This window comes from Rhinolophus sinicus, chromosome 17 (assembly GCF_057876585.1).
Source record: "Rhinolophus sinicus isolate RSI-liver-muscle chromosome 17, RSI-T2T, whole genome shotgun sequence".
NCBI classification, from domain to species: Eukaryota; Metazoa; Chordata; class Mammalia; order Chiroptera; family Rhinolophidae; genus Rhinolophus; species Rhinolophus sinicus.
Window position 1 is genome coordinate 211,077,887 of NC_142517.1, and position 19,381 is coordinate 211,097,267.

The 19,381-nt window shown below is 53.1% G+C and overlaps 1 protein-coding gene across 3 annotated transcripts in view; it reads left to right on the forward strand.

The window, feature by feature from the left end:
- Positions 1–19,381, forward strand: part of RAMP1 (receptor activity modifying protein 1) — a 38,221-nt gene that overhangs the window by 15,806 nt on the left and 3,034 nt on the right. Inside the window, exon 3 of one of the 3 annotated variants that reach the window (XM_074315859.2) lies at positions 6,633–6,909. The exons of 1 other annotated variant lie outside the window; for it this stretch is intronic. In XM_074315859.2, coding sequence (XP_074171960.1) covers positions 6,633–6,894 — 262 coding nt within the window. In that variant the 3' untranslated portion in view covers positions 6,895–6,909. Of the gene's footprint in view, positions 1–6,632; positions 6,910–11,545; positions 11,722–19,381 lie in introns of those variants that run through there. One more of the 3 variants, XM_088794320.1, reaches the window with a different exon arrangement.

Consider the following 19,381-nt stretch of genomic DNA (forward strand, 5'->3'; position numbering starts at 1 on the left):
GCCTGGTGCTTGAGCCAAAGGCTGACTTTCCAGGGCCCGGGGGTCTCAGGGTAGACAGGCTGGTTCAAATGGCTGGGTGAGAGGAAAAGAGAAGAGGACCCCAGAGAGAAGGCTAGGCACAGCGAGGAGGGAGGGGCCACGTGTCCTGGCAGGAGGGCCATCCTGGTGGTGGGCGCAGCGTCCAGCAGGGGAGCAGGGCCCTGAGGCGAGGGACAGACAGGCAGAGAGCCCGACAGCCGGGGCTGGAGGCCTGGGAGCCAGGACTGTGGCGAAGGGTGCAGGGCAGATGGGCTCAGCAGGGCAGGCCCCCTCCGTGCCCAGGCCAAGCCCATCATGTCCCCAGGGTTAGTTCATTAAACTGCAGCCCTGGTTTGCTCATGGAAATTTAACGCAATTTAATGTAGTAACTGGGACGCTAATCGAGTTGGGGGAGCTGTAGAGAACAAGGAAAATGTGTCATCAGGAACTCTCATTTCCAGGGACCTCCTGTGAGTGGGAGGGAGAGCAGAGCAGAACAAGGGGGGAGAAGCCGCTGGAACACGGGGAGCTAGAAAATGGCGGTTTTCAAAGTGACCGCCTGTCGGGTTTCCTCCCCAAGACAAGAAAGGCCAGCAGTTTGGGAGGTCGGAGGCCCCCTGCTGGCCCCCCCTGCAGAGTGGCAGGCTCAGCGTGTCACCTGGAGCAGGGGAAAGATGTCAGAGGCAGCCCAGGCCTCCCAGCTCAGCGCCCCGAGATCCCACCTTCACCTTCGGGCCAGTGCAGGCGGGGCCCCTCCTTCCCTCTAACCCTAAAGCTTCCGCGCTTGTAAATGCTGATGTGTCCGCCTCCACTCACAGCAGCTTCCCTTCCACAATCCTGGGTTCGAAGGCCCCAGTCTCCATGGCCTGCCTCCTGGGGGGCCCCCTCTGCTGTGCTGACCCCATGATGGGCCATGAAGAGCCCTCCATCCCAGCCTGAGAAGTGGCCGCACTGTGAGGAGGGGCCTGTGGCCCCAGGGAGGGGCAGCATAGCATGATAGCGTGTTCATGGAAGGACCCAGAACAAATGTTCAGCGTGCCGACTACAGTGCAGTTCCTCAGGCAGGGCGCTGACCCTCAGTTGGGACCCCACCCCCCCACCCCGAGATTCCCCTCTGCTGTGGGAACAAAGGGCCTTCTTTTTGTCCCATCAAGAGTCAGTGGCCCCTCCACTGAAACAGCTGCTTCTGTTTTAAATTCTACCAGGAACTGAGAGCAAGGCCTTTCCTCAACCCTGGGGTCTCTCTGGGGCAGTGGCCTGTCACACTCCCTGGGGAGGTGAGCGCAGCTTACCTCCCTGAGTTCTCAGGGGGCCATGCCCAGGTGTCTGGCAAGCTGGTCACCAGAGCCCCGTGGGGACCGGTGGCTTGCGGCACAGCCAGGGCTGCAGAGCTGGCTGCGGTACCCGTGTGGGGGGGGTTCACCTGCCCTGGGACCTGCCCAGGTTCTGAAGCCCCATCCCCCACTGCTGTGCACCCCTGTGTGGGGAATCCTTCTGTCACCAAGGCCCACGTTCACCCCTTCTGTCCCAGGTGCACAGAAAGTGGGTGGCCGACCCTGACCTCTCCTGCCTCTAAGGAGGGGCTGTGCCAGGACAACTGCCCACCCTCCCTGTGAAGCCAGGCTGGTCTGCGGAGGACGTCGCTCCTGCCCCTGGGCCTGTGGGGAATGGTGGACACAGCTTTTAGTAGCTGGGCGGGGCGTCCGCCCGGCCTCCCCAGGGCCCGCCTCTCAGGGCTGCTCTCACCTTCCCCACCAGTCTTCTTGGCTTATGTGCAGGTGGAGGGGCCGCCATCCTGTGGGGGTTGTGGCCAGTGGGGAGGAAAACCTGGGCTGGGCCTGGAGCTCTCCACAGCCACCCCTGCAGTCCCTTAGGGTCAGGCTGCTGGGCCAGCGAGGCCAGAGCAGCCCAGCCCAGGCGGGGGACAGAGGCCCCGGCTGGGACAGGGAGGCATCTGGGACTCAGTGTTTGCTGGTGGGCGGAGGGAAGCGGGCAGACCCTGTCCTCCACCCACTCAGACACCTTCTGGGACCCAGCCTAGAGGGCATCTCAGCAGAGCCTGCGGGAACGCCGCTGGTCCTGCCAGACAAGGGTCTGCAGGCAGCATCGAAGCCCAGCACCACCCCTGGCCCGGCCGGGAGCCGGTGGACGTTTTGGCGAGGACAGCGATGACAGAGGCCTGTCTGTCAGGCCCCTTGCCCTGTCTCAGGAGCTCAGCCTGGCTGATCAGGGAGCAGAGCCAGGGCTGGGCGATGGGACCCATGACCTGGCGAAGAAGGAAGGTGCCATCAGGGATGGTGCACCCAGACCTGTGCTCGCAACAGAGGGGGCCGAGGGGACGGAAGGGTCTGGGATCCACTGTCCTCCACTACGTGCCCAGTGCCCAGAGCCGGCCTGTGGCAGGCAGGCAGACATGGGAGGAGTCAGAGGGACCCCTGGGGCCTGGGGGAGGTCCTCGGATCAGGCGCACAGCCCCACCTCACCAGCAAGCACCACGCTTGCTATGTCCCACCAGCCAGAGGAACTGTCTTCCTTCGGGAGTGGGAGGCCCTTGCGTCGGGGTTTGCCCTGGGTCAGCATTTCTGCTCCCTGGCGGGTTCTGAGGGTGAGCCCCAGAGGGCCTGGGGGTGCCCACCTGTGGAGCTGGGTGGCTAGGGAGGGGGAAGCCCATTTCCTTTCTCAGAGAGATCCCAGAGAAATGCGTCTGCAGAGGCCAAGAGCCCAGGAATCCCTCGTGGCAGGGGCAGCCGGACACCAGTGAGAAGGCCTGCAGGCCCCACTTTTCCACGCCCCCGGCCACTGCATTGGCCTCAGTTTCCCTCTGCCTCCAGGGCTCTGTCTTCCTGGCCCTGGGAGAGGCCGCAGATGCTCCCCCAGACACAGTGGTAACTGAGCCCCGGGCCTGCTGTGCCGTCACGTGACTAATTGCCCTGTTTTGCAGGCCCCTCCGTTTGGGGATGAAATCAGGCCTGCGTGTCAGGACATAGAAGGTCAGAAGCAGGGCGACACTGAGCAGATCCTGGTGAGAGCAGAAGGAAGGGCAGGCAGGTGGAACTCGTCCTGGTGACGGGGGCTCTCTGCACGGCGCCTTCTGGCCCCATCTGCCCCCTGGACGCAGTGCTGGGCCTCTCCCGACAGCAGGAAAGCCTCAGGAGTGTCCGGACTGTGCAGAGGGGGCTTGGCTGTGCAGGAGGCCGGGCCAGGCGTGCTCACCTTGTTGACGGCCACCACCTGGGGCTGTCACACGGAGGGAGCAGGGCAGCACGTGGTAGGAGAGAAGCAGACGGGTGAAGATGTGCTCTGGTGGGCAACATCTTGTGGTTCACGTGTGGTGACGTCACCCCATGGGGGACGAGAGCAGATGTCCCTTCCTAATGCTGACCTTGACCCCAGCACTCATCCTGCCCCCACAGGCCTTGAAAGCCCAGTCACGGAGTCTCCCAGCGTCCATCCGTCCTTTGGTGGACATATCCCAAGTGCACACAGGGCCAGGGACACTCCCGGTCCATTGTGGGCCGGCCTCCAGGGAGCTTTGGCACAGCAGCCCACCTTCCCATGACACTCGGAGGACACCTTTCTCCCCAAGTGTCCTACGGGACTTAATCCTGTAGAACATACTCTGGGACAGATGCTTCCAAGGCCTGAGTCTCCTGTCGTCCCAGCTGCTTGTGTCAGCCAACAAATGAAGACCCCACTTTCTTAAATGTACACTCCTTTTGGGTAGCAAGAGAGGGCAGATTTTCACTCGGTGCCAGAGCCACGTGGGGACAGCCCGGCTCAGTCACATATCCTGATTTCTCAGTCCTACCGTGTTTCCCTGAAAATAAGACCGGGTTTAATATTAATTTTTGCTCCAAAAGATGCATAAGGGCTTATTTTCAGGGGATGTCTTATTTTTTCATGTACAACAATCTACATTTATTCAAATACAGTCATGTCATCTCTTCTGGAACACCATCATAACGTACTAAATGCGTCTGTCTGGCTGACGATCTTAATGGGCTTATTTTCGGGGAAACACGGTACTTATGTTGAGCCAATTTCTGGGTTCCTGATATTATAAATAATGCCGCTGTAAGAACTTTTGTACATATAACCTTTTTTTTTTCTGACTAATTTCTTTGCTAAGAATTCTTGCAAACAGCTTTACTGCAGCACATGCCATGAACATTCAAGGGTCCTTATGGGTTTTGCCCAGTTGCCCTTTTAAAGAATTTTACTAGTGTACATTACCAGCAACCCATGAAAATATTTATTGCCTCTTGGGTTCATGAGTATTGAATTTGTAGAGATTTAATTTTTGCAGGTTTAAATTAGGTTTCCTCTTCTGTTGTAATTTGCCTGTCTTTGGCTGTTGGAAGGTTGAGCTTTTCTCCTCCGGTTGTTGGCAGTTTGTTTTTTCTCAAGTGCAAATGATCTGAGCAAACAAAACCTTTGCTATTTATTGTTCCAGTCACCGGGGTGGTATTTTTGGCCTTCTTTTACAGACACTTGGATCTTGTAGAGATTAGCTGTTTGTCATTTTGTTCTAAATATTTTCTCTTCATGTTTCAATTTGTGTCTCTTTTGATGATATTTACGTTCCATGTTTTATTTAATCAGTTACTCATTTAACGCACGTGTGTCTCCACCACTCAGGTCTGTGATGTTGGCACAGCCCTGTCTGTCCCACACATTCAATTCTCGCAATTTTGAGAGTCATGTGGCCACGATATAATGTTCTGTTTCTATTTAGTTGTTCTGTGTTTTGAAATAATGTTTGTCTCCTTAACACAGTGGGTAGTTGCATTAAGACATGAATTAGAAGTCATTTCCTTCCTACCTCAATTATCCTAACATAATTTGTTAAATCAGATTTCCTACCTCCACGGTCTTGTCATGCTTAGTTTAACACATGATGCCTTCTTGTGTGCTTTAGCAGCTATTTCTACTTCAATTAATTTTTGCTTACATTTTGGGGCCATACCCGACCATTTACCGTGGCTTTATAGTATTTTCTACAATTTAGAAGCCCTCATCCTCTCTTCGTGTGTTCATTTGCATCATATTTCACATTCTATTGGCTTTCTTTGGTTTAATTTTTGCCTAGTTTTCCAAAATAACTGAAGAACCACTTTGCCAAATTCCATAAAAAGTCAGACTAAGGTTCTAACTGAGATGCCCAATCAATCAATCACAGACTTGGGAGAGCTGCCCACTTGCAGGTCCTTTCCATGGGAACACAGCCGGGCCCTGTGTGTCCTGGGGATTGGCAGCGGGCCTAGTTGGCTTGATAGGTTGTCACCTTAGGGTGCTGACTTTTAGCAATCAGTCGGAAAACCCTCCTGGAGCTAGTGGACCAAATGGACCAAATGTGGGGCTCGGAGTGGGGAGCCGGCGGGACACGAATCCTGCTGATTTCCATCGCTGCTTGAACTCTGTGGCCTCTTTCCTCCCCAGTAACATGAGTTTTTGTTTCATGAACAGTTCCTGATTTTCTTCTGCATGGGTGTCCTTAATCAGGTGTTAGGATTAGGAGAACCTGCCCAGTGGCATGGCCGTGCTAGGTGACCGATGGAGTCAGGGTGGGAAATAATTTATGTGACATGAGAAGTATTTATTCCTGGGAAGTTTGAATGAATTCATCCCTAAAGCTGTCAGGTCTACATGGTTTAGGGGACTTTTCCTCCAGTTTCTTCCTCCACGGTGGGTTCATTTTGACTTTGTTATTGGCTGTTTATATTTCAGTTTTGTTTATTCAGTCTGTTTCCTTCAGATTTCTCATTAACTCACGATGACACGTCATATTCCCTTAAATGTGCAGTAGCCTATATATTCAAGTTTTGTTTTATCAGTACGTTTTTCTCCTTTTGTTCTTTGTTTCAATGCCACCTCCTTCATCAAAGGGAAACAAGGCTGCCCACTTTTTCATTAATTGTGCCTACTTTTATTGTCTTGAGAGAATGGGCAAGGTTTTACGCAGAAAATGTATTTTTAAATTTTTTGGCTTTAACTTTTATCATTCACTTTTCCCCCATTTTTCATTTGTTAAGAAATATTTGCTTCTTCCTTAAGATATAACTTAGATGTTTATTTAGTTCATCATTTTTCTCACATTTTTAAAATCATAATAAAAGCATTTAAAGCTATGATGTTTCTCCCAAGGGCCTCATTCATCACTTTCTGTAGATTTTGATATGTCCATTTTCTTTCCATTGATTTTCTTTTGTTTTTTCTTTAATTAAAGTTTATTGGGGTGACAATGGTTAGTAAAATTACATAGATTTCAGGTGTACAATTCTGTAATACATCATCTATAGATCCCATTGTGTGTTCACCACCCAGAGTCAGTTCTCCTTCCGTCACCATATATTTGACCCCCTTTACCCTCATCTATCACTCCCCTCCCCCTTTACCCTCTGGTAACCACTAAACTATTGTCTGTGTCTATGAGTTTTTGTTTCTCATTTGTTTGTCTTGTTCCTTTGTTGTTTTCAGTTTTATATCCCACATATCAGTGAAATCGTGGTTCTCTACTTTTTCTGTCTGACTTATTTTGCTTAGCATTATAATCTCAAGATCCATCCATGTTGTCACAAATGGCACTATTTAATCTTTTCTTAATACCTGAATAGATATTCTCCAAAGAGGACATACAGATGGCCAATACACATGAAAAAGTGCTCAACATCACTAATCATCAGAGAAATGCAAATAAAAACCACAATGAGCTATCACCTCACCCCAGTCAGAATGGCTGTCATCAACAAGACAAATAGTAACAAGTGTTGGAGAGGCTGTGGAGAAAAAGGAACCCTCATACACTGTTGGTGGGAATGCAGACTGGTGCAGCCGTTATGGAAGGCGGTGTGGAGGTTACTCAAAAATTACGAATAGAATTACCTTATGACCCAGCAATCCCTCTCCTGGGTATCTACCAAAAAAATCTGAAAACATTTATCCATAAAGATATATGTGCTCCAGTGTTCGTTGCAGCTTTGCTTATGGTGGTCAAGACATGGAAACAACCATTGGTTTTCTTAATAGACAGTTACTGCCTCCTTGACTTCCTTTGTAAGACGGCTTATCCTTCGGCAAGTATATTTTCATTCTCACATGTTTTCTTTCTGTGTGGTTCTTCATCTCTTCTCCTGATGTAGTGAAATGAGTGTAAGTTCCGCTTCTGTATTTTGACTGAGATTTTTCTTTGAGACCTGGTATGTGGTGACCTTCTGTGAACATACCATGAATACCTGAAGTGTGTTCTGTTCATTCTGTTTCATTCCCACCAAAACAACCATTAATTCTGCATTGTCATGTTATTCAGCAACTTTATGTGCTTCTGCATTTTTGTGTATTTGATGATGGAATATTAGATTCTTCAGTTCTAATCATAGTTATTGTTTCTGTTTCCTTTTTCTAGCAGAGTTTTACATCTACATTTTACTCCATTTTCATAGCATTTAGATTCCATGTCATTATGCTGTCATTATCAACTATGAAATGCCATTACATCTCCTTATCACATTGAATGGTTTTTGCTTGAAATTATTCTTTGCCTCATATTAACATTGAAATCCCAGTATTTCAACTACTTGAAATTTAACTCTTTTTAATCTTCTGAGGTAATTCTAATTACCTCTCTTGCAAACAGCTTATTGCTGGAGTTTGTTTTCCATCTGGAGAGTGACAAGCTTTGTGACAAAGGAAATTACATCCTATTTGTCCTTGATGTTCTATCTTCTGGCATTCCATTTTTTGTTTTGATTTTTATTTTTCCACGCTGATTTTTTTTTTTCCGTTTCTCCCCACTCTTGAAACATGTATGTTTTCCTTTACCTTTTAAATGAGGTTGAAATATTGGCAAGCTCTTTTTCACTCAACCAGCCATGAAATGCAAAACGTGGATGTTCTGATTGCTGTGATGATGTTTCTACATCGTGAAACCACGTTTCTGGCCTCCCCTGGACGAAAGAGCAGGAGTCTCTGTCTCCCCATCTCCTCCCCTCCTTCCCTCCATCCTTTCCTCCCTCTCTCCCTCCTTCTCCGCACTGATTTCAGTTACTGTCCTAAAACCCACTCTTCCTTTCTGTCACCCATTGTGGTCTTATTTCTTACACTGCCTTGTTCTGGCTTGTGTCACTGACAAGCCTCCGTCTGCCGGGGCTCTTGGTCACTTATCTTTGCAATTAGGCTGCTAATTCAAACTGTCTCATTATTTTTAACACCACCGTTCCCTTTTACAAGTAGCTTTTAAATCCAGACGACCATGTGAAGTAGACCCAGAAATAAGCCGTGTGATTAATACGTTCTCAGAATTCAAACATTTCTAAGGAGCTTTTTGCTGTCTTTGTACCGAGGTGACCTTGGCAGGTTAGTGCATCGATGCTGAGCAACCTCGTTTTCTGAGGTTCCTGGAGCTGTTTGTGTCGAGGTTTTTATCATGTGATCAGAGACAGCAGAAGAGATTTTAATTTATTTTGTAAATATGACCTCCTCCATTCTGGTGTGGTTGGTGCAGGTTGACAAAACCGGGACACCGGGAAGAGACAGTGAAAGCGGGGGGCAGGCGGGACCTGGCCCAGAGCCCCTGGGACTGTGCAGGGGGCGTGTGGTGGGGGGCCCTCTGGGCAGCTCTCATGACACACGTGCTCAGGCCCTATGCAGCCAGGACCGCCGGGATGCGGGCTGACGGGCAGCACAGTGTGATCCCCCTCCAGCTGGTCCCGGGAGCCAGGGGGCTCTGACGCCCTGCGGGATCCCTGAGACTCTGATTTCCCCGTGTCCTCAGCTTCCTGACACACTGAGGCTGCTGCGCGGTCCGGACTTGTGTCCCGGGATGGTTCTGAATCACGGAAAGCCCCCATGGCCGTCTGGAAATGTCTCCCGTGCTGGGGTGACAGCGGCTTCCACACCTCCCTGGGCACGTGTTCACAGGAAGGCCGACAAAGGGTCACAGGCCCGGGGCCGGGGTGCCTGCTCCTGCCCCGCCTCGGGCATGGTTCTTCTCCTCTGAAAAGGGAAGTGAGGGCACGTGGCACCTGGAAGGGCTTCAGAACCAGATGCGTAGTGCGGCGCAGCAGCTGTTTGCTGAGGCCTGTGGTGTGGCTGCTGGGGAGCCCCTCACGCTCCCTGGGGGTGAGCCCCAACACTAGGTGGGATTGGCCCCAGCCTCCAGCCCTCCGCCTGGTGTTAGGGCCTCCCCTCGGGAACCTGGCGAGAGACCACCACCCTTCCGGCTGGTGTGGCCTTCTGCCCAAGGTGAGGACACAACCAGAAGCTGTTGGGACACAGTGAAGCCACAGCCAGTGTCCCCTCTCCTAGTGGCACAATGAGCTGCCCCAGGACAGTGCCACCCTGCCCAGAGGTCACCTCAGGACCTTGGGGGGATTCAGGCCACTCACCCTGCCAGCGTAGCCCACCCTGAAGACCACGCACCCCTCCTGGGGAGGGTCCTCAGGGCCAGGAAACCGACAAGGACAGGGAGGCAGGGCGTGAACCCAGGCCAGGGGCTCCACAGCCTTCTCGTCTACTCTGCCTGGATCCTCTGGCACGGCAGAGAGTGCGCTTGAGCCAAGGGCGGCCTCTGCCTGCTGGAGATGAGACCCGGGCTTCCCCCGCCCTTCCCGGGGAGGAAGGGTCCTGTGACCCAGGCCCCAGGGCACAGCAGGCACCAGCCAGGTTTCTGCCTCAGTTTCCTGGTTGTCACTTCAGGCCCGTGGGCAGCTCCTACTGCAAGTCCGGTCCTGGGGATGGTGAGCTCTGCCTCCTGCTGCGTTCATTCCTTGGACGTGGGGGATCATTTCTTGGTGTCCCTCTCCCTCTGGCCTGGTGGCCTGCACATCCGACAAGACCAGCGGGGCCATTTCTGTCATGTCCTAGCAGCCTGTTTGGAACCAGGCTCAGACTCAGTCCACAGGTGAATGTCTCAGCTGCTGGCACCTCAGCGGGCCCAGCAGGTTAGGAGGCCGAGCCTGCCTTCCTGCTTTCCTTCCTTCCTTCCCTCACGCACAGCCACACTGGACCATGTCTCGGGGAGACTGAGAAATGGCGCCTGTCCCCACAGGGCTCCCTGTCAGAGGCGGAGGCTCACCAGCAGCTGTGCGGCCAGAGGTGCCGTGAGGGGGCTCCTCAGCCTCGCTGTGACTGCCTCCACTGGGCACGGGCACTCACACTCACTTGCTCCGAGCCAGGGACCACTGTACCCATTTCACAGGTGAAAGCACCGAGGCTCAGTGCTCAAATGAAGTCCCAATGCCAGTCACAGTTCCATGGTGTAGAATGTTCCAGGGCCCTGCCCTTCCACCCGCACTCAGTGTTGCCCTGAACTCCAAGCGAGATAGGACAGATAGGAGGGGCACAGATGGAAAGGGGAGCCTGGACAGAGACAGGGAGTTGGTGGCACGTTTGGGTGGGGGTGAGCCCAGTGCAAGGGGCCCAGTGTGAGATCCGTATGGTGGCCTCAGGGAGACAAAGGGTTTCTTGGGCAGGGCAGGCAGAGAGCGGTGTTCTGGGCGAGCCTGATGGTGGCACCAAGGGTGCCTGCAGGGAAAGGCTCTCCTTCCACCACCAGCGTGGCTTCGCAATGTCCCCAGGCTGTTAGTGTCCAAATATAGTGCCTGGCTGTCATGCCTAATCCTGGAACTCAGACACATGTGTGCACCGTGTCCTGGTGGGGGTGGGCGCCCTGGGCCCAGGGGGAGCCCTAGACCTGGGTGTCCATGTGGGGATCCCAGGAGTTCCTCCAGGGCATTGCAGTGGGGCCAGAAGGCATCATAGGTGTGCCTGGCCCACAGTGGGCACAGCTGGAGGACCCGCCATGGTTCCCTGCTCTCTCAGACACCCCTACCTGTGGGGCTCTTGGGGGACACCCCAAATTTAAAAACTGGTTTCATGTCTGTGAGTACAGACCCCAGGAGGCTGGTTCCTGCCGGCCCTGTTCTCAGAGGAGACACGATGCCCCCACATGTCTGCTCAGTGGGCCCTTGCCGTGAGAAGCCTGGCTTGGCAGCCCCTGGGCAGGCTGTCCGGTGCCAGAACACGCTCCTCATGGAGCCCGGAATGGACTGAGAACCCTTCCTTCCTCCCAGCGGCAGAGGTGCCCAGATTCCGCCCTCCTGGGACAGAGCCAAGCACACAGGAGTGGAGGAGGCAGGCAAAGGAGGGGGGGCCGGTGGCCAGGACATTCCCTACCCGGCCCCTACCCAAGAGGTGCTCCTTGGGGCCAGAGGAAGCAGCGGCCTGTGTGGGGGCACCCTGTACACCCTGAGTCAGACCCTGGGCCACCCACCCACCACACTGCCACCTCGGCTCACTGGTCACCTCCTGGCTCTGGCGTCTGTAAGGAGGGACAGGAACTCCTGCTGGTAGAGCTGTGTGAGGAGTGGCCGTGCCCTGTGAACAGGTCGCAGTGTGTCCTGTCCTTCAGACAGCAGGACCAGGCCTTTCGTCATCGTGGGTTGTGGTGTGTGGCCCTCGGAGGACGCAGCGACTGGGGCATGTGAGCGCCTCCCCCAGCCTGAGTGCCTCCTGTTCTACACGCCCACAGCTCTTGGTGGCTCCCATGTGGCCCCTTAGTTATCCAGTGTCCATCGTCCAGCCGGGCAGAGATGGGGCCTGGCCTGTCCCAGGATCTAGCACCACATGTTCCAGCAGGAGCCCGGAACCCCAGTGGACAGACTGACCAGCCCCAACTTGGGCAAGGTGGCCAGAGAGGTGGCCGTGGTGAGCTCCGCCCGCCTCAATCCTCGCCTCTGTGGCTTTGTGTCCCTAGGGCCTGATGGCCCCTGTCCCCCTCGAGGCCCTCCTGCTCCTCAGCCTGTGAGAGTTCTCTGCAGGCTGGGCTGGGCCGGGGTGCTGGGGGACGGCGGGGAACTGGCGCTTGGTCTGCAGCCCCCAGGAGAGAGCAGACGTTTGAGCCATGCTGTGGCCTGACCAGTGACAAGCTCAGGAAACCCAGAGCTGGGTCAAGGGCTGCCCGGTGTGGTGGCAAGGCTCTGTGTAGTCCACCAAACTCTGTTCAAATCTCCCCAAAATACTGGAAAACACGGGTGTACCCTCAGTGGATAGCAGCTGCCTCAGTGGGGCCCCTCTCCCTACAGGGGTGGCGGCCATCCTCTCTCGTGTGTTGGCTCATCCAGTCTCCATCTCAACCCTGGGCGCTCTTCCCTGATGGCGATGCAGCACTCAGAGACGCCGAGTCTCTTGTCCAAGGACACGCAGCAGCTTGGCAGCCTGCGTCCTTCCCGGGGCAGCTGGCAAAGGTCGAAGCTGAGATCCAGCTTGTGCCCCACTGACCAAGCTGCAACCCTGCCTGGAGGAAGGGGCACCCTTCTCCTGTCCACACCTGGCCAGCTCACGGAGTGTCTGGAAGCAGAGCTGAAGAATCTGCTCAGGGCATCCCCCACTGCTCCCCCAAAGTGTGCTTCCCAGTTACCAGATCCCAGGGGCAGATTACAGGCACTGGCGTGGGGACATTTATAGTTCTCAATGTGCAGACTTTGGGCCCGTGCTTCTGAGTGGTATGTCAGGGCCTTGGGACTTCCTGTGCAGACCCCATATGCAGGCAGGAACCTCAGATATCCCCAGGGCTATTCTGTCCATGCTGGGGCCTCAGGGCAGCCCAGGCTAGAAGAGACAGTGACCTCCAACACCCTCCCTTCCGGCCCCAGGCTTGGGGGCAAGAGCTCAGTAGCGCCCTCTGGTGGGCTCTGGAGCTGTGGGCACATCAGCCTGGTCACTCATGCACCACGGTGACTGACCCCTACTTGTGTGCATTTCATGAGGGCTGAGGTTCAGCAGGGAAGAGAGAGAGCAGGTGTGCCCTGCCCACCCTGAGGGAGAGCACAGTCCAGGGAGAAAGTGGGACAGCAAATGGGCTGCTGCCGCAGGGTACAGAGGGATGGAGTGGGGCAGGTATGGGGTGGGGGGCCCAAGAGGCCCAGAGGACACAGCCAGGGGATGCATGCCCAGTGCCAGGCCAGAGGCAGGGCCCGAGGCTGCGTGAGAAGAAGCAGATGTCTGAGGCAGGGGGCGGGGGCAGCAGACTGGGTTTCAAGAGGAGCGCGATGGCCCTCTCCCCCTGTAGAGGCCCTGCCACAGAAGGGTATAGGAGGGCCGGAGGAAGCCAGCCTCTCCAGAAGAGGGAACGGGAACCATTCCAGCCTGAGGGCTCATGGCGCAGGTCGGTCCTCAGCGGGTCTTGAGAGGCAGATGGAAATAAGAGCAGAATGTGTGAGAGGAGACAGGCCCAGACCCCCCAGGCCGAGAGTCTCACCATGCTCGTGCCTACAGGACGCTGTGCATTGGTTCCAGGGGACATGAGAGCCTGGGTGCAGTGCCTTTTGGGGGCGCTGGGACCCTGAGGTCCCTGGGGCCTTGTCTGTGCTGTGCGGATGGGGAGTGCCCCGCTGTCCCCAGCCTCCCCAAGCTTGCCTAACCCCAGATGCCTCTCTTGCATTTTCTCTCTGTGGAATGTCTTGGGGCTGGGAGAGGCTGACTTCCAGCCAGAAGAGAGACTGCAAGAGCACAGGGTGCCAGGCGTGGAAGCCAGAAGCCCAGGGGGTGGGGGTAGGAACGGCGAGAGTGAGGCCACAGAGAGTTTGTCCTGCATCTGTGCCCCGTAGTCCTAGAGGGGTGGTATGTCCCCCCTCTGTCCCGGCCACCTCGCTCCTGCTCTTTGTCAGCTGACATCTGCTAGCTGGGCTGTGTGTGAGTGTTCTGTGGGGAACTGTCACCTCCGACCCAGCAGTGACATCCCGGCCCCTTTGCGTTTGTCTTCCTCCTCTCACCTTGAACCCGCCCATGGTCCTGTTTCCTCTGCTTTAGCATCTCCTTTTCCGAGAGAGAGGCATTTGTCAGCTTTGCTCAGCAAGTGCCCATCCAACGGGCTGACGTGGAGCCTGTCGTGTTGTAGGTCACTTTTCAGTGCACACAAATGCTGTAATTCCTCGCACAGGGAGGGAGCTGGCAACTCCCCTGTGCTTGCTTTTTTTGTTGTTGTTCTTTTTTTTTTTTGTTTTTTGTTTTTGCCAAGATGTCAGAAGTCCCTATTCTATAACTGAAGGAGATAAACTGTAGTAAGAACTTGGAAAACCTCATCTTAAAGTATGTGTTTGCAGTGGTCACGGGCATTTCAAAGCATTCCTGTCTACGAGCTCACTTGTCAGCCCTGGGCCAGCAGAGATGCATCACCTTCCACCCCTTGTCTCATCGGACTTTCCCGGTTTGCTTGGAAGTCTCTGACCCGCCTGGTGTAGGGAGGGCTTGATTGCACAATATCCATCTCCCCCACTCCCACTGCAAGTCCCAGGGGAGCAGAGCGTGTCCTGCCAGCCCAGCACACATGCACGGGCCCAGGGCAGTGCCCTGAACTGAAGGGTTTTTAATCAAACAGTTAACAAGGCTTCCTTCTACGTTCCCCGAGGCGTCAGAAACAACAAAAGTGCCCTGTCCTGGGAGGCCTCCCCAGGTCACACTTGCCTGGCTCTGTGGGAAAGCAACTACATGGGCTTGGGTGTCTGCCATGAGGGCCCCTTGGCCTCTCCTGTGTGCTTAGAGGCCCTTTGTGGAGATGGGCTGACTTGGCACGCTCAGCCTGAGCTTGACACAGGCCAGGCCAGGCCACTGTGTGGCTTTGCGGTCACCAGAGGAAATGGTCTGTGAGCGGCCAGCCCTGCCCTGCTTTGGAAGGTTTCCACTGTGAATATTTTTGAAGTCCTGGGTGGGGGACCTGACACCAAAGGCGGAAACCATGAGGCAGAAGACAGAGAAAATTCAACAAGTGGATTCCTGACTGCAATGAAAACACCTCTAGGGCTCCAATAATAAATGTGAGGTTTGCAATCGGTTTGAGAGGGATTTTGTCACATTAAGAAGGGAACTTCACCGTGCTTTACGAGTCATTTGTTTTTAATCGGTAATGAATGTTGAATTTTATCAAATCCCTCCTGAACTTGTATTGAAATGATGGTGTGTTATTTTGCTTTAACATATTGATGTGTGATTTGACAGTAGCCGTTTAAAGCATTCCTGGAATAAACGTACTTTGCCGTGTTCTGTGCAGCTAGCTACAACTTGCTAACGTGTTTCCTAGGACTTTGGTGTCTATTTATAAGTACGAGTGGAGGACATCTGTTGCTCCGAGGCACGTGGGCATGCCGTGGTGAAAGGGTTTGAATCTGGGTTTGGTTAACTTGGGGCAAGAACTGGGAAGCTCGACTTTTTTTTCTCTAATCTTAAGAATTTGAAAGAACAGCCTGGGTCTAACACCTTCTGTGAATGTAATTCCTTAATAACATTTTCTGTTTTTCTTCTCAGATTTTGTACTTTTTGAGTCAATATTTGATAATTTATAGCTTCCCCAAAAGTATCCCAACTCAAGAATTTTCCAATTTTTAACACACATTTTTGCTTGTTCATCTCATACTTTTTCTAATCTATCTGTGGTTTTGTATATTGATGTTTTCTTGGCCTTGTTTTTCTAGGTTAGACTATTCAGAAATGTATCTATTTCATTGCAGCTATTTTTCTAAAGAATCAGCTATTGAATTTACTTATTCATTTTCCTGTTTTTAAAAATATCAATAAATATTGGTTTTTAATAATTATTAGTACATTTAAATTAGTTGCCTTGGGAGTGATTTATTTTGTTCTTTTTGAAAATGTCTTGATTTGGATAATTATTTTCTCTTTTCGTTTGTTTGTTTAGTAATAAGATATTTTTCTTTTGCTGTCCAGCTCTAGTCCATTAATTTTTACATGTAGTTTCACCATGACTATTTTCCTAATAGCCTGTGATTGAATTTTTAAATTCCTGTTTGACCCCAAAATTATGAGTGATCTTTCATTTCTAGAAATTAGATTTTCTTTAAATGCACTGTTTCCTTACTAATTTCTGGTCTTGAATATCATAGTCAAAGAATATCGATTTACAGTTTTCACTCTGGGAATTGGTCAAGTGTTTCTTTGCTGCTGAAATAACAGGGTCCGTGGACTTCTGAAGATATGGTTGATTCTCTGTAGACAAGAAACTGCACGTTGTGTCTCTGAATCGCACTGTGAACTTCACTTTTCACATCCCTGTTATACTAGATTTTATGTGCTGAACCTTGAGAAATATGTCGATCTCCTGTGTGAAGATGTGGCTCGTCACGTGTGACAGCTGAGGCTGCCTGTCCTGTGGCTGTGACGACACTCTCTCTGTGTGGTGTGTCCCTCTGTCCCACGTATTGTGCCTGGCACTGGATGGCGCTGGGCCTGCTGAGACTGCCCACCCACTCTCCTCCTGTTTGCGTCTGCCCGGCATCTGGCTGGCTCTCTTCCCACGGTGTGCTTCACGCTGCCTTCGAGGCGACTGCTGTGAACACGTAGGTGGGATTTTGTTTTCTTTCTACACTGTCCCTGCCGTCACGGTGTTTGCAGGCCAGCTGCTGAGACCAACAGTGAGTGAATAGTCACGGGGAGTAAAGCACAGGTACAAAGCAAGACATGTCTGTGAAGGAAAGCCCCGCTTTATGGGGAGCCAAATGAGGCTCAAGCATCAAAAAAGGCCTTTTTAAGGAAGAGACATTGGAGGCAAGAGCAGAGGTTGGCCTCGTGAAGACGGGGTTAAGAGCCTTCCAAGTAGAAAGTGCAGCATGTGTAAAGGTCCTGAGGCAGAAACATTGGCCATTGTGGATGGAATGTGGCCAGGGAGAGGGAGGGGATGTGGTTGAGGCTGGAGGCCACATGAGGGCTTTGGAATCCAGCACAGGGAAGCATTGAAAGTATGAAGCAAGGATGACAAGATACGGACAGTGGGCGGGGTGGGGGACAGTAGGGGTGAGGGCTGTGGCGGGGAGAGCCAGTGATGGAGTGAGCCCAGGTGCAGCAGGGTGGGGTGAATGGCTGCCCGACTAAGCTGGGGTGGAAAAGGAGGAGCCGTACAGAGATGCCAAGGCCCCAGGCCGTGCTCAGGACACAAAAGTGAAAGTGGTGTTAGAAATGTGGGTTGTAATAACCCACCAAGATGAGTCACTTCTGCCTACTCCCGGGCCCCATGACAGGGCCACAGGAGGAGTGGGGCCCCCGGAAGGGACAGAGGAATCCATGATAACTCGGGTTGGGCAAGGCTTCCCAGAAGATGGGAGTTGGGGATGGGGTGGGGGCCAGATATGGACAGGACCAAGCTTCAGGTGGGAGTGCGAGTGTCACGGGTGTCAGGTGTCGCAATGTCTGGCGAGGAGGGAAGGAGCAGTGTAGAGTGTGGATACTCCTCAAGAGGAAGGAAGGGCAGGGGAGCCGCGGGGGCAGATAGCAGGCTGCTGATGGCGGGAGAAGGCTCAGGAGTGCAGACAGAGGTCCTGGGGGCCCAGGGCGCTGGGCGAGGTGGGGCGGAGGGAAGAAGGGGTCCCTGTGGATGGAGGGACCAATGACAGGAAGTCCCTGAGGAGGGGGTACCATATAGGAGGCCGCAGCCATCCGTGGGAGCCAGGGGATCTGCTGGAGCTGGCAGCAGACGGAACAGAGAGGGGTCCTGCCCTCAGAACCCCTCCTGCGCCACCCCCACCCCTCCCTGTCCCTAGAGGACTGGGGGTCTAGCATCCAAGTCGGACCACGGGGGTGTCCATCCTACACGGGCCACCGGGGGGACCCGAGAGGCGGGTCTCCTTGTCTCCAGCCCCCCAGGGAACGAGGGTGGTAGATGGAAGCCACACGCCTGCCCAGGCCCTGGGGACAGCGGCAAAGCAGGAATGGGGTGGGCTGCATGTCCTGGCCCTGCCCACCTTCCAGGTGTGCGGCTGCAGGGCCCCAGGTATGCCACCCCACTCATGTTCTATGTCATTTGGAGGGACCCAGCCCCCAGCATTGCTGGCCTGGAGCAGGGCTGCCAGCCAATTGCCCCCAGGTCCTGGGAGTGTGTCCCAGACTCTCACCCTGGGATAGAACCTGCTATGATTGGAAGCATGGTGCAGGAAGGGGTGTCCCCGTGGCAGGATTTACCTCTCCCAGCCCCAGGCAGAGACAAGATGAGTGAAGGGAGAGATGCGGGTGCTGGCTGCACTCTCGGGGAGGCGCAGGGCCTGCAGGCTCCGGGATCAGGGGTGGGCCACGCAGGGCAGGGGCCATGGGCAGGTGTCTGCCCGCAAGGGGAGGTCTGCCAGTGCCCCACCTGCGGGATGGCTCAGAACAGCCGGTCAGGTCCCCTGGGGGAAGGCCTCCTGCTGTCACAGGTATGAAGGTATTTGCTGCAGGTCTTCTCCCGAATAAGCTTTTTATGTATAATTATAAAGATACTGTATGTTCACTGTAGAAAGCTTGGGAAATCCCCCCCAAAATAGAGAAAACAGAACAAGGGTCTCTCATATCACAGCCTTGCGGGGCAATAACCCCCCTGACCCTTCTGGCGTGTTCCCCTCCTTCTCCTGGACCATTTTATGCTGACACCACGTCGTTTACACAGTTTGGTCTCATCTACTTCTCTTTTGTTCAACATTATAACATAAATATTTCCCCACATCTTAAAAATTTCTTCCTACATATCATCTTAATCGTTACAAGCAGAGGCTCTTATGAGCAATTTCTTTCATCACTGTCCTATTATTTACTGTTTTTCATAATTGTAAATTTGCAGTGTCTTCTTACATTACTCTTAGCTACATTTCATGTTATTAACTTAGGGTAATTCCCAGAAATAGAATTATTGGTTCAAAGGGTGCCCATGATTTTAAGGTTATGGATACATGTTGCCAAGTTACTTTTTAGAAAAATGCTCCCACTTTATCGAGTGCCTGTCTCACTTCACTACACCTTCACCAGCTGTGAGTATTCTTACTTTTAAAAAGGATTCTATCTGGACGTTTGCCTCTTTTATCCTTAGTAGTGAGCTTAAACTTTTTTTCAGATGTGTATTAGTCATTTGTATTTCCAGAAGAACTATTGGCCAAAAGCATCATGGGCACCTCTGTCCCTGTCTTGCATGCCCACACAGCTCTGTCTCTGAACGCCCCACCCCAGTGTCAGTCTGGCATTTGACAGGCTCCTCAGGCCAGCCGCACGGTGGGTCCCTTCCACCGTCACCTGCTCTGATGGCCAGGACACCAGGGAATGCCCCCACCCCACAGGTATTTAAAGCTGCTGGAAGCCACCAGGTTGTGAATTGTCCCAGGTAGATGGAGACTAATACTGGTACGGGTAAAGTGAACCCAAACCCAAAGTGCTTGCCCCTCAAACTTCTGAGGGCTTAGACACACATTGCCTAGTCAACTTTGGCTTGAGTTTCTAGAACAAGAACTGTATCATTTTGAGCCACATACCAGTGTGAGAAAAATGAGAACGTGTCCACTTTGAGCACCTGCTATCTGTCGGACCCTTAACCCCATTAACTTGATCTGCCCAGTAACCC